We start from the raw sequence: 13,277 nt of genomic DNA, 5'->3' as shown, positions 1-13,277 counted from the left end.
TTGAAACTGCCCCTTGCGCCATGTGCACTATTTGTGAATAGTTAGGAGCCAAGCACATCCAGCTCTGAATAACAGTCAGAAAATTGTTAGCTGTAGGCACAAATATACATTAATATTCATGCCAGGATGCCTTTTTGTACCACTTGTCAAATTGCAAATCCAGGTTCAGCAAAGCTGCATTGCAATGTTGTGATCAACCAATTAGCTGACATCTAAGAATTTGGCTGTGAAGCAATTGCATTGAAGTGTTTTGGTTAGGATTCATGATCACAGCCTGTGAATTTTGTGTTCAGCCTCTATAACTTAGCTTGCCTACCCTGTGGCAGGGATTATTTCAACTTTTTTTTCTGAAAGGATTGAAACAGAGGTTACTTCCATAATCAGAATTGCAATTATACAGTAGACCCAAAAAGATGAGTTTCAAAATCCTATTGACGTTGAATATCATGAGATCAGTTATTCAAAACAGTAAAAAAAACTGTTAATATGATCACCTGATGATTTGGCATTTAGTAATTTGAAGCAGTTATTCTTTTGGACCTAATAAAAGTAAGGAGGAACTATTAATGAATTCCCCTGATATCACAGGATACACCAAGGGCACATTTCCAACTTCATTGCCTAGTTAATAATTTGTTTAATCACATTTTATGGATAATCTGCCCCATTATAATTCTACTACAAATCAAAGAATGAGAATCAGATTTTTTTAAACCAAAGGCAGGTGAACCTTTTAGCCAAATTACTGCTGAGATTGTGAAGGCAAAGATCTATCCCAATGTGCATGCTGCTGTCGACCCTTGTGTTCTTTGTTTCCTGAATAAAACATGGCTTTTGCTTTTACTACAACAGCATTGCTTTAGTTCGGTAAGAAACCCACCTCTAGTGCTGGTAGCAGTTTCTAATCGGATTAACCTGTTTGTTAAACTACATTCCCTACCCTTTCAAGGGGCTAAATTAATTAGCAAACAGGTCAATCAGCATTAATGAGATTTACACTAAACACACATCACAAGATGCGGTTAAAGGATGAGATGTCTCTGATACTCAAGCTGCTTTGAAACCTATGCTTTTCAGGGGGGAATAAGCAGCTTCTGACTTATCAGTGCATTTCCCTGGGACAGATTGAGAGAAAAGAGAAAATTATCAATTGCATCACTCCAAATGCTTTAACTGACTGGATTGAGACATCATTTGTATAATTTTTAAGAGTTCGGATTTTAAATTAATGACAGTAAGATGTTGGTCCCTGGGGGGAAAAAACAATTTAAAAAATGCACAGTAATATTTGGAAATTAATGTGTTGAATATATTGAAGCTCTATTTTGAAGAAAATAGATAAATTGCGCCATTATGTATCATTCACAAGTTTTCTTTTTCGTTCCTGGTTACTTTGGTGAATGATTTTCCTTTTACCAATTTAAAACAAAACAGGTCAGACGGCCTTTCTGGATTTATGAACTAATTAAGCATTGCTCAGAAAATGAATGGCTGTTGATATATGTGAAATGTTCATGGCAAAGTGTCATTAGTTTGTTTTCAGTTCCGAATAATCAAGGATTGTCTTTCTTTTGAAAAGCCAGAGATCAAAAGATTTTTAGGGCAGTTTGGAGTAGATATGACTGGGGTCAGAAGCAATTTTTTTTCTGCTGGAAAAGAATTTTTCAGGGCAATTCAGGAAATAAGAACATACAAAATAAAAACAGAAGTAAACAGTTTGGTCCCTTAAGCTTGCTCTGCTGTTCAATAGGATAATCACTGATCCAATGTTCTTCGCGTCTATTTTCTTGCCCTATCCTAAAACCCTTGATTCCCTTACTGACCGAGAATCTCGCTATCTCAGCCTTAAATATTCACAATTTCTTTTCTTGCTGTAGAGGCAGAGACTTTGCATGATAAGCTACCTCAGCAGAAGTTTAGTTTGTTCAGTTTCCTGACCATAAGGATTTGTTTAGAAATCTGCAGGTTATCTGAAACTGAGAAATTCTAAGCTCTCAATTTTGTGGTTATTCATGTGAAAAAGACTGCACAGTTCAGAGTAAAGAAAATGGGGAGAACTTTAAAAAAATGTCAAACCAATTTCCATGCTAGAATTGGAATTGCCCAGGAGTATCATCAGCTGGCACTATGACAAAATCTAAGTGCAGTAAAATCATTATAGAAATAAAAGATTTGCATTTCTCATGTATTTCTATGTATTTTAAGGTGACTTCCAGTACTTTTGAAATGTAATCACTGTTTTAATGTAAGTAAGTATTTATTAATCTAATGACAAAAACTATAAAAGTATGCAATATCACAGATTGTAGTTTATGTTCACGAATCTAAAGTGTATGTGGTTAAGAAGCAGTGCATGAACTTATAGTCTATTTCTTAAATGACTCTAATGACTTCTTTCTACTGCAAATAAGACATGCAAACATTCCAAACTGTCCTCCCTTTCTGTCCTTTTCTCCCTTTTTATATATTGCCACAAGATCTCTATCCACATTTGTGTGTGAACCGTTAGCTTCCCTGATGCATCCTTCCATTGCCATGAAGTTGAGGAATATTAATGTAGGTGACTGAAGCACTTAGTTATTCCAAATCCTTATCAGCACTGATATTCATTCAGGCATTGCCCGTTCTGAGGAAGGGTCACTCAACCTAAAACATTAACTCTGATTTCTCTCCACAGATGCTGCCAGACCTGCTGAGCTTGTCCAGCAATTCCTGTTTTTGTTCCCAAAATTCATTTGCCTGGGCTGAGTATAATAATACCAGATACAGAACAAAAATGCTTTTAAATGATTTCTCGCAAATAAGATGACTCCACAGTTGTATATTGCTGCATTCTTTAATATTTATTTAGTGATATAGACCACTTTTGAAAGCAACACAGAAATCAGTCTCTTGAGGGGCAGTGCATTTGCACTTTCTCTCTACATGCCGGTTTGATACATATCTAAATCTAGGGGATGCCAGAGTCACTTGATTCAATTCTTTGAAAATGAAAAACAAGTAGAATCCCCGAGGGTGTATGATAACAAAGGGAATGAATAATAACATTTTTCTCAGAGTACTTCATCACTTACATGTATGTATTTTATTTCCCTCTCTCTTTCTGACCAACAGAAGGAGCTCATTGAGCATGTCACACACAGTAAATTTCAATTCACAAGACTGTTTTGTTGGATATTTCCATAACCTAGGCACAGAGCAAGTAAGACCATCTGCCCCATGGAACATGTCATCATAAATACATTGCACAGAAAGGGCATGCTACTGGGAATGTTATTTCAAACTTTGTACACATCTAGGGAAGACTGCTGGGTAGTCGGAAGCATGGTTGCTGTTACATATCTCATCATTTTCCTCAATGCAAATAGAAGGGAGTTTGGTCAATATTTACTGCAAATATGAGTGTGTCACACTTACTGAAGGCGGTCTTTTGGATTTAAAGGCAAAACTTTAGAAGGGGACCTGAATATAGGAGCTGACCTATGACTATTCGTGTCTCGCTTGGGTATGACACGGCAACTTGGAAACAATCATTTGAATCTCAGCTGTTGTGGGACTAGGTTTTCCTGTTTGAAGAGGAGGTGGGATCTTCAAAGGACTACAGTCTTAGTGACTCCAGAGTCTGATGTACCACCTATTTAATGACCAGAAGATTGGAATGGAGCTGGGAAACCAGGGAAGTGAGCCATGTTCTGAGTGTGGCCTCATAAAGGACCAGATCATCTTCATCATCTTGGCAGAATAAATGGAAAGTAGGGACATCTAATAGGGTATTGAGGCATTCCTTGGCAAAATTGTACTCTTTTTGCTTTCAAAATGAAACAGTTTCAGCCCTGTGAGCCTGTTGAAGTTGGACTGCTTCAGAGATTTCTGAAGCCAGATCCTGTCAGATCCCAGGAAAGTCTTGAGAAATCTTGAGAAAGGCCACCACCCAACTTATTTCTTCCCATCCATTGGAAAATCAACAGAGTTGAGAAATGAAGGCGTATACTCACACATAGGATGGCAAAAATAGAAAGGAGCCAATAGTTATCTTTGATCCACTCTAACCTTTAACAGTCCATGACAATCATTTTGGCTGAAAGCGACCAAATGTGATATTTCTAAGTTTGTTGATGATACAAAACCAGGAGGGAAGGTGAGTTGTGAGAAGGATGGGGAGACGCTTTTAAAAGGTTTAGGCAGGCTGAATGAGTGGGCAAGAACATGACAGATGGAATTTCATGTGGGAAAATGAGAAGCTATCGATATTGGTAGGCATTGACGTCCAAAGGAAACTCAATGTTCTCATTCATGAATCACTCAAAGCGAATATGCAGGAACAACAAGCAATTGGGAAGGCATATAACATGATGGCCTTTAATATAAGAAAGCTGGAGTACAAGAGTAAAGGTATTTGGCTGCAACTATATAGAGCCTATGTTTGGTCATCTTCACTAAGGAATGCATACTTGCCATGGTAAGGGAACAGTGTAAAAATAAGAGGTACGCTACTTAGAACTGAAACAGAAGAGGCATGTCTTCACTTCGAAGTTGGTAATATTTGAGATTCACTACCTTAGAAGCTCAGTCACTGGTGAAAAATTCATAGATTGCTGGATCTCAAAGGGATATGAGGCTAATGCAGAAAATGGCACTGAGGTGGATCAGCCATGATATAGTTGAAAGGTGGATCAGGTCGAAGGGATGGAATGGTTGACTGATGTTTCAATTTTGTTCGTATGTATTTAATGATGTTTAATTGTTGGCTCATTGTTCATGAAAACTCATCCATGTAAAGAGCTGACTACCCCTTTTGAATGCTGGAAGATCCCCTTAATTTGGTGCCAGATTCAAATTGACACCAGGAAAGGAGAAATCTGAGAGTTCTGAGTTCGATGACGGTGTCGAACATCATCACTTGGCTGTTGACTGTGAAATCTAGGCTTTTTTTTATTCGAAAAACAAACATCTTTAAAAAGTAAGTCATAGCAATACCATGAGTACACCCCCACAGTATTTGGAATTGGCCCCAAAGTACCCAACAAGCTTGACATTCATCTAATTAATACGGACAAGTTGTCCGTGGACGCACAACAGATACTCACAACTTGTCAAAGTGATGTAAATGAGTCCCAGCGTTGAATTTCAACTGCCTTCAGGCCTTTTGTTTGAGATGTGCATTCAGTGCCAATGGCAGGTTCTATGTTTAAAATGTGCTGCAACAAATTCTTCGTCAAGGGGTACTTATGATAAAGTTGCTCCCTAATTTTTTACAGCTGATGCAGTTCTGGGTTAGAGTGCATTTCATTTGTGTTGATTTTAGTCAGTTTCAACTTGTAACAAATGTCTAAACCCTATTTGAGCATGAATCCTTAGAATCCAGGAACAAAAACCAAAGTTGCTGGAAAAGCTCGGCAGGTCTGGCAGCATCTGTGGAGGAGTAAATAGAGTTAGCGTTTCAGGTCCAGTGACCCTTCCTCAGAGCGGACCAGAAATGTTAACTCTGTTTTCTCCTCCACAGATGCTGCCAGACGTGCTGAGCTTTTCCAGCAACTTTTGTTTTTGTTCCTGATTTACAGCATCCACAGTTCTTTTGTTTTTTACTTAGAATCCAGGCATTTCCAGATAAATGAATCTTAATGGTATTCATTGGGATTGAATGCATGCACTGTGATGCTGAGACAAATGCTGCCAAAAGACTGTTTCCTTAGCTGTTTCTGTTGAACAAAGATGGAGTCATTTGAGAGCAGACTAATTTTTTTGTTTGAAAGACTAAACGCTGAGGCCTGACTTTATGACATTAAGTGTCACCTAATTATTATTATTATTATTACTCCCCTCATTTTCATTAATATTTGAAAGATTTTAACTGCATCCACAGTCTACCCAGTAGGAATAAGGAAAACAGAAGTGATTTGCTCAGATCCAAGCAAACAATAATCCTTCAATAGTCTCCAATGTCCAGCACTGCCCATCAAGTACATATTATCAAAATAATTTGGATTACTCATGCTTAATTGGGCTGTTACCCTTCACCTCTCTCTGCCAGTTGAAAGCCCAAGTTCAAATCTACCCAAATACATTTTGGACAATTTGTAGCAACGTATTGATTGATCCATAAAAGTCAATAGTCTTGCTTCATACTAAACTTCCCAAACAAAGCCTCAACTATATCTCACAGCAAGTTTCACTGATCATTTTGATTGGCAAATATGGACACTTACAACATTAGCTTTAGTGAGGAACAAACAGTGTTGGCTCCTTGTCAATAATGTAACTCGTGTGAGCTTTCTCATTACTGAAAAACTGGTGGAGTGTGAGGGCAGTTGACCAAGTCACATTAGATTATTTTTCTGTCTGTTCATGTTTAAGGTTAGGCCCATTGTGACTAAAATACTAAAGCTGCAGAGTTCAAGAATTTATTAGCTGTTGTACGTAGGTGCTATGCCATGTGTAGGCACCAGCATTTTCTCCATGGTTCGTGTGCTGCTTGATACATTCAGTGTTTCCAGGTAGTGTACTTAGCAATTTGTTTTGTATTCCGGTTACCTGTGAATTAAATGGCAAGGAATTTATAGTGAACATGAAGGATGTGCCACTGTAATTTTTGAAGAATGAAATAGTGCTTTGAGTTAATGATGACAAAGGGTTACAGCCAAGTGTCACAGACTAAACAATGATACAGGTCATAAGACACTGCTCCTAAATGCCATATCAGATGCAGGAGAGTAGAGCATGCATACGGCATGGTTTTACAGGTGGTAGTACGATCGATTCTGTTGTGATGAATTTCTGTCTGTCATGGTTCCATGTTTCTACCGAGCAGTGAAAACTAATTTCAACTACAAATTTCTTGTTCACAGGCTTTGATCTGATGAAGTGCGAGGATCCAGGAACTCCCAATTTTGGCTACAAGCTACGGGATGGAGGGCACTTCGCTGACACTGTGATCTTATACAGCTGCAACCCAGGATATACACTGCATGGCAGCAATACATTGACGTGCCTGAGTGGAGATCGGAGAGTTTGGAACAACCCTTTACCATCGTGTATAGGTAAAAAAAAATTAAGAGGAGATGTGAGTTTAGAAATTTTACTTGCAGATTTTGTGGGTTGAAATTTACAGGGTGCCTTAATTCCAATACTCTGAATTGACATGGTGTTTTGACAGCTGGTCAGACCATGGCCCACCAATAATACTACTGATTCTGATTTCTACTATTCTGAGATGCTGGCAGCTCTGTTGTCCCACCGCATTAGGATGGAGTGGAGCCGACATCCAGAACTACAGCCAGTTCTTAAGAAAGACATATTCATGGGAACTGGATTTTGCATCATTGGAAGGTTTTGCCTTATGTAAAGATTTTGCCTGAGTCAGTTTGTCAGCTGAAGCTCACTGACATTACAGGAAACAAGGATCTATTGAAAAGTTCAGCAGATATTGGACTTTTTAAATCATTCGTGTCATGTGAGCATCACTGGCTCCACCAGCATTTATAGCCCATCTGTAACAGACCTGAAGAAGGTGGTAAGCTGCCTTCTTGTGCCCTTATAGTCCATGTGATGTTGGATTTTTTCAGTGTTGTTTGGAAGATAGATATTGACCCCATGACAATGAAGAAACAGCAACTTATTCCAAGTCAAGATGGATGTGGTTGTGATGGGAAATTCCAGGTTGTGGATTTGGAAGATGCTATCAAAACAGCCTGCATGAGTTGCTGCAGTGCATGTTGCCAGTATAAATTGGTAATAGTGAGAGCGAACGTGGTGTCAATTTGTTCTGGGCAGTATCAGGTTTTGTGAGTTTTTTTGAAGCTGCACCCATTCAGGCATATGAGGAATATTCTATCGTATTCCTGACTCATGCCTTGTCAATAGTTTTAGAAAATTGGGGTAGTCCCTATGCATAGAATTCCCAGCCTTGAACCTGCTGTTGTGGCCAGGGTATTGGAATAACTTAAACAAAAACAGAAACCGCTGGAGAAACTTAACCTGTCTGGTGGCATTTGTGTAGAGAAAAGAGAATTGTTTTTTCTTTTGAGTCCAGTGATGCTTTTTTTTCAGTCTAGTGACCCTTATAGAGCTGTTCCAATTCAATTTCGCTGGTCACTGGTGACCCAGAGAACATTGATTATCGGGAATTCAATTGTGGAAGTGCCATTGAATGTCAAGTGAAGATGGTTGTGTTACACAAGGTAGTAGATATAATTGGGTTAATCTGAGCCACGCTGAAGTTCTGCCCAAAGTAGCCACGAAGCAGAGCATGGGGCATTCAGAGAAGCTCTAGGTCATTGTAATTTAAGACAATCATGTCTTTCACTCATCATATTAGTAGTAATATCATGTAACCTATATAACTATTAAGGTGTAATAGACATTTTCCTGTTACCCAAGATAAATGTGTCTTCTGCTGAGACCTATCCATGATACAACCTTCTCTACAAGTTACTGGAAAGCCCCTAGGCCAAATTAGAAAGAAGGATTGGTGGCAACTCTCTCCCCCAACTTACAGGGTAACTATTAGCAAAACAATGAGACAACAATCCAATACTGCAGCTCAACTTCTCAATACAATCCACCAATCCACCACTCATGGTAATCAAAACAAATCTGACAGTTTGCACCACATGGTGACATCAAACAGTCAGTACCACCGATGAAATTAGTGCGCAGCACGTCATCTCCATGTGAAAGTTGGCCATTAGAGGAGCGGACCTGTGCCATTTGTGACAATGTGGCCTGCAGTGAGACAAATGAATGCCTATTATGCCCTGATTGTAGGTCACATCCATCTAGTACTCTTGTATAATTGCACATTGAAGAAGAATGATTCCAATCGCCAGCATAATTAATTAAAATGGCAAACTGGATAGTACCTGAACTCAACCCCACCAAAATTTCCCCTGAAATTTACAAACCGAATTTAAAACCGATTCCTTTCCTCTTCAGGAAATCATGTGCCACTAAACCATCACCTATCAATTGAGTAGCCGCAGTTGTTCCCAGAACCCACCTGATTGTAAAAGCTTGCCGCTACACACTACTGCACGGAGGAATCTTTTGCAAAGTCACTTATGTTCAAATTAAAGCTTAGTTAAGTAGAAGAGAAACATTTGCAATTACATTATCTGAAAATAACTCTGCTACTTCACGGCAGCACACAGCTGTGCAGAGGGTGTTGCCCACTTTCTTTTTACACGCTCCTCTAAAGCCTACCTCTGAGTAAACATTTAAGCATCTCTTTGACTATCTCCTAATACGTCACAGGGTCTAATTTTGCTTCTGTGAATTGTCGTGAGATGTGCAATTACATTGAAAGATGTTGTATCAAATGGTTGTTTTTGTTGTATATGCTAATTGACAGTCTATGTTTCATTGGCAAATTAAACCTCAATGAAGCAAGATTGGCTGTCGGTGACAACAAATAATTTACAACAAATTTGTTTTCAACTCTTGCTTTTTTGTTTCAGCGGAATGTGGAGGCCACTTCAAAAGTGCGACTGCTGGGAGGATTCTGTCTCCTGGCTACCCAGCACCATACGATCACAACGTCCACTGTACTTGGATTATCGAAGCTGATCCAGGAAAAACTGTCAGGTATGCCCTCCTCCTTCTCCTGCAGAATGTTAAAGCTCTCCTTTATGGCAACAGAGATACAATCTAATTCCCATTTCATCCCATATACTGTGAACAAAATGTAAAATGGAGTGTCAGTGTAGAGACATTAACATCAATGTGTTAGATTCCACTTGCTGTAGAAGTCGAACCCTGTTTGTGTAAAGGAAGTGGACAATAACAAATAGACAGTTAAGTAAATGCACCAATAACATAAGATGAGAAAAGAAAGGAAGACTTGTATTTATATCCTGGAGTTTACAACTGCAGCATGTATAACAGTGCATTACAGTCAAGGGAATGCAAAGGAAATATAGATCAAAGATAATGGGCTGCAGATGCTGGAGAATCCGGGATAACAAAGTATGGAGCTGGATGAACACAGCAGGCCAAGCAGCATCTTCAGAGTACAAAAGCTGATGTTTCGGGCCTAGACCCTTCTTCATTTCTGGCGAAGGGTCTAGGCCCGAAACGTCAGCTTTTGTATTATTGAAATGCTGCTTGGCCTGCTGTGTTCATCCAGCTCCACACTTTGTTACCTTGCAAAAGGAAATATTATTGCTTTTGTAACATCGGAAACACAGCAACAAATTTGTGCACTTATCAGTCCCGGCGAAGGGTCCCGACCTGAAACATTGACTCTCCTGCTCCTCTAATGCTGCCTGACCTGCTGTATTCCTCCAGCTCCACACTGTATTGACTTGCACTTAACATTGTACTACTTGTGACGTTTGAATAATCTGCTTTTGTGAGCTTGAATGAGGAAGATAAATGTGGACCTGAAATCTGGGTCGAACTAACACGGCCCATGTCACACATGCTGCATCACTGCTTCTATGACCCCGAAAGAATAAGTGAAAAATTTGTAATGACACACGAATAAATTTTGGTGCTGTTGAAATTGTAAACTAAGCCATATTAAGTGATCCTCTTTTAGTTCAATTTTCCAGCTTCTACATTTTTAGCTAATAAGCCTTGATCCTGAATTAATTATTTCAACCTTTTGTATCAGTGGCATAAATTATGAAATGTTTTGCACACATTGTCTGAGTTATTATTGTGTGAACTAATTTAATTAACTTCCAAAACACTGTGCCAAGTATCTTGTGTAGAAAAAGGAGTAGCCTAGGAATTACTCTTGGTTCACTATTTGGGGGTGGTCAGCTTCACCTTGATTCAAGGATGATGTTGACTTGGGAGGGTGAGTTGCTGCATCTAGTGTTTATGCAGTGGAATAGACCACTTCTTGACCCACTGATCTTTGGCATATGGAAGATGATTTTGTATAAGTAGCAGTACCCCGAGTGAAGGACTTACTTCCTTTTCTTCCCTGACACATCATTAAGACATTTGAACTTTCAGCATGATGCAAGTTAGCGGACAATCTGTTGCTATTTTGAAAGGTTTGCAGCAAGCACTTCCCACTGTTAATGTCAGTGCTGCTGTGCTTCAAGGAAAGCTTCATGACTTTGTAGTTTTCTCTTTGCCCTAGCTGGAACAGTCGCCATTCAAATGTTGAGGAAACATGACCTTGCAGAGGATGTTCTTTTCAGCTATTCAGATACAATATCCCGTTCATTGTGGTTGATGTTTCTGGAGTTTCATAATACTCTTCCTATAACTGCTGGACGTGGTATTCCAGATGAGTCCTCCCCAATGTCCCGTACAACCTCAACATAATATCCAAACTCCTACATTCAAAAGACTGAGCAATGAAGGCAAATGTGCCAAACACCTTTTTAAACCATCCTGTCTATATATGAGCAAACATTAAAGAATTATGTACCTGCACCCTCAGTCCCTCTGTCCTACTACCCAAGGCTCTACCATTAATTGTATATGTCCTATCCGTGTGTGTTGTACCAAAATACAATACCTCACATTATGCAGATTGATCTCCATTTGTCATTTTTTAGGCCATTGACCCATTTGATCAAGATCATCTTGTCTCGAAAATCTTCTTCACTCTCTACTGCCACCAATTTTGGTGTCATCTACAAACTTAATAACCATGTCTTCTATATTCTCATTGAAATCATTTATAGAAATAACAAACAAAAGAAGGCCCAGAACCGATTCCATGAAATACCGCTGGTCACAGATTTTCAGTTAGAAAAGCAACCCTCCACCATTACTCTCTGTCTCCTGCAGTTAAGCCAACTATGTATCCAATTCTTTCAGAGATAGCAGGAACCGATGCTAGAAAATCTGAGATAACAATGTGTAGAACCCACAATGTCTGTGACACCACCCACACCCTCCATCTCCTCCAAAACTTCCAATTCCCTGGTCTCCAACACCTCATTTTCACCATGGACGTCCAGTTCCTATACACCTGCATTCCCCATACAGATAGTCTAAAGGCCCTCCGCATCTTCGTATCCCGCAGGCCCAACCAGTCCCCCTCCGCTGACACCCTCATCCGCTTAACTTCTCTTTCAATTCCTTCCACTTCCTACACACAAAGGATACTATGGGTACCCACATGAGCCCAACCTCTGTCTGCCTCTTTGTAGGTTATGTGGAACAGTCCCTCTTCCATAGCTATGCAGGCCCTAAACCCCACCCCTTCCTCCGTTACATTGATGACTGTATCGGCGCCGCCTCATGCTCCCATGAGGAGCTCGATCAGTTCATCCGTTTTACCAACACTTTCCACCCCAAACTTAAATTCACCTGGACCATCTCTAACACCTCTCTCTCCTTCTTGGACCACACTGTTTCCATCTCTGGCAACCACTTGGAAACCGATACCCATTACAAGCCCACCGACTCCCACAGCTACTTAGAATATACCTCCTCCTACCCACCTTCCTGCAAAAAAATGCCACCCCCTATTTCCAATTCCTTCATTTCTACTGCATCTGCTTCCAGGATGAGGTATTCTCCTGTCAAACATCTCAGATGACCTCGTTTTTCAAGGACCGCAACTTTCCCCAATCAGTGGTCAAGAACGCCTTCAACCGTGCCTCCCGCATTTCCTGCGATTCATCCCTCACACCCCTTCCTCGCAATAACAACCAAAACAGAATCTCCCTCATCTTCACATACCACCCCATCATCCTCCGACACTTCCGCCATCTGCAATCCAACCCCACCAAAGACATTTTTCCCTCCCCGCCCTTGTCTGCTTCCCAGAGGGACAACTGTCCCCGTGACTCCCCTGTCCGCTCTACATTCCCCTCCAGCCCCACCACACCTGGCACTTTCCCCCGCAACAGCAGGAAGTGCTACACCTGCCCCAACACCTCGGCCCCTCACCCCCATCTCAGGCCCCAAGAAGACTTTCCACATCAAGCAGATGTTCACCTGCACATCTACCAATGTGGTATACTGTGTCCGCTGTTCCCGGTGTGGCCTCCTCTACATTGGGGAAACCAAGCAGAGGCTTGGGCACCACTTTGCGGAACACCTACACTTAGTTTGCACTAAACAACTGCACCTCCCAGTTGTGAAACATTTTAACTCCCCCTCCCATTCCTCAGACAACATGTCCATCTTGGGCTTCCAGCAGTGCCACAACAATGCCACCCGAAGGTTGCAGGAACAGCAACTCATATTCCGCTTGGGAACCCTGCAGCCCAATGGTATCAATGTGGACTCCACAAGCTTCAAAATCTCCCCTCCCCCAGCCGCATCCCATTGTCAGCCCAGCTCATCCCCGCCTCCCTAACCAGTCC

The 13,277-nt window shown here is 40.6% G+C and overlaps 1 protein-coding gene across 1 annotated transcript in view; it reads left to right on the top strand.

Annotated features, from left to right (window-relative positions):
* The window catches only part of LOC125452488 (CUB and sushi domain-containing protein 1-like), a 2,230,063-nt gene that overhangs the window by 1,786,326 nt on the left and 430,460 nt on the right, over positions 1-13,277 (top strand). Inside the window, exons 25-26 of the mRNA XM_048530978.2 lie at positions 6,846-7,037; positions 9,453-9,579. Of these exons, the coding sequence (XP_048386935.1) occupies positions 6,846-7,037; positions 9,453-9,579 (319 nt within the window). The remainder of the gene's footprint in view (positions 1-6,845; positions 7,038-9,452; positions 9,580-13,277) is intronic.

This window comes from Stegostoma tigrinum, chromosome 4 (assembly GCF_030684315.1).
Source record: "Stegostoma tigrinum isolate sSteTig4 chromosome 4, sSteTig4.hap1, whole genome shotgun sequence".
Taxonomy (NCBI): domain Eukaryota; kingdom Metazoa; phylum Chordata; class Chondrichthyes; order Orectolobiformes; family Stegostomatidae; genus Stegostoma; species Stegostoma tigrinum.
The sequence above is the reverse complement of the archived record's forward strand: the minus strand, read 5'-3'. Positions and strand labels throughout refer to the sequence as shown.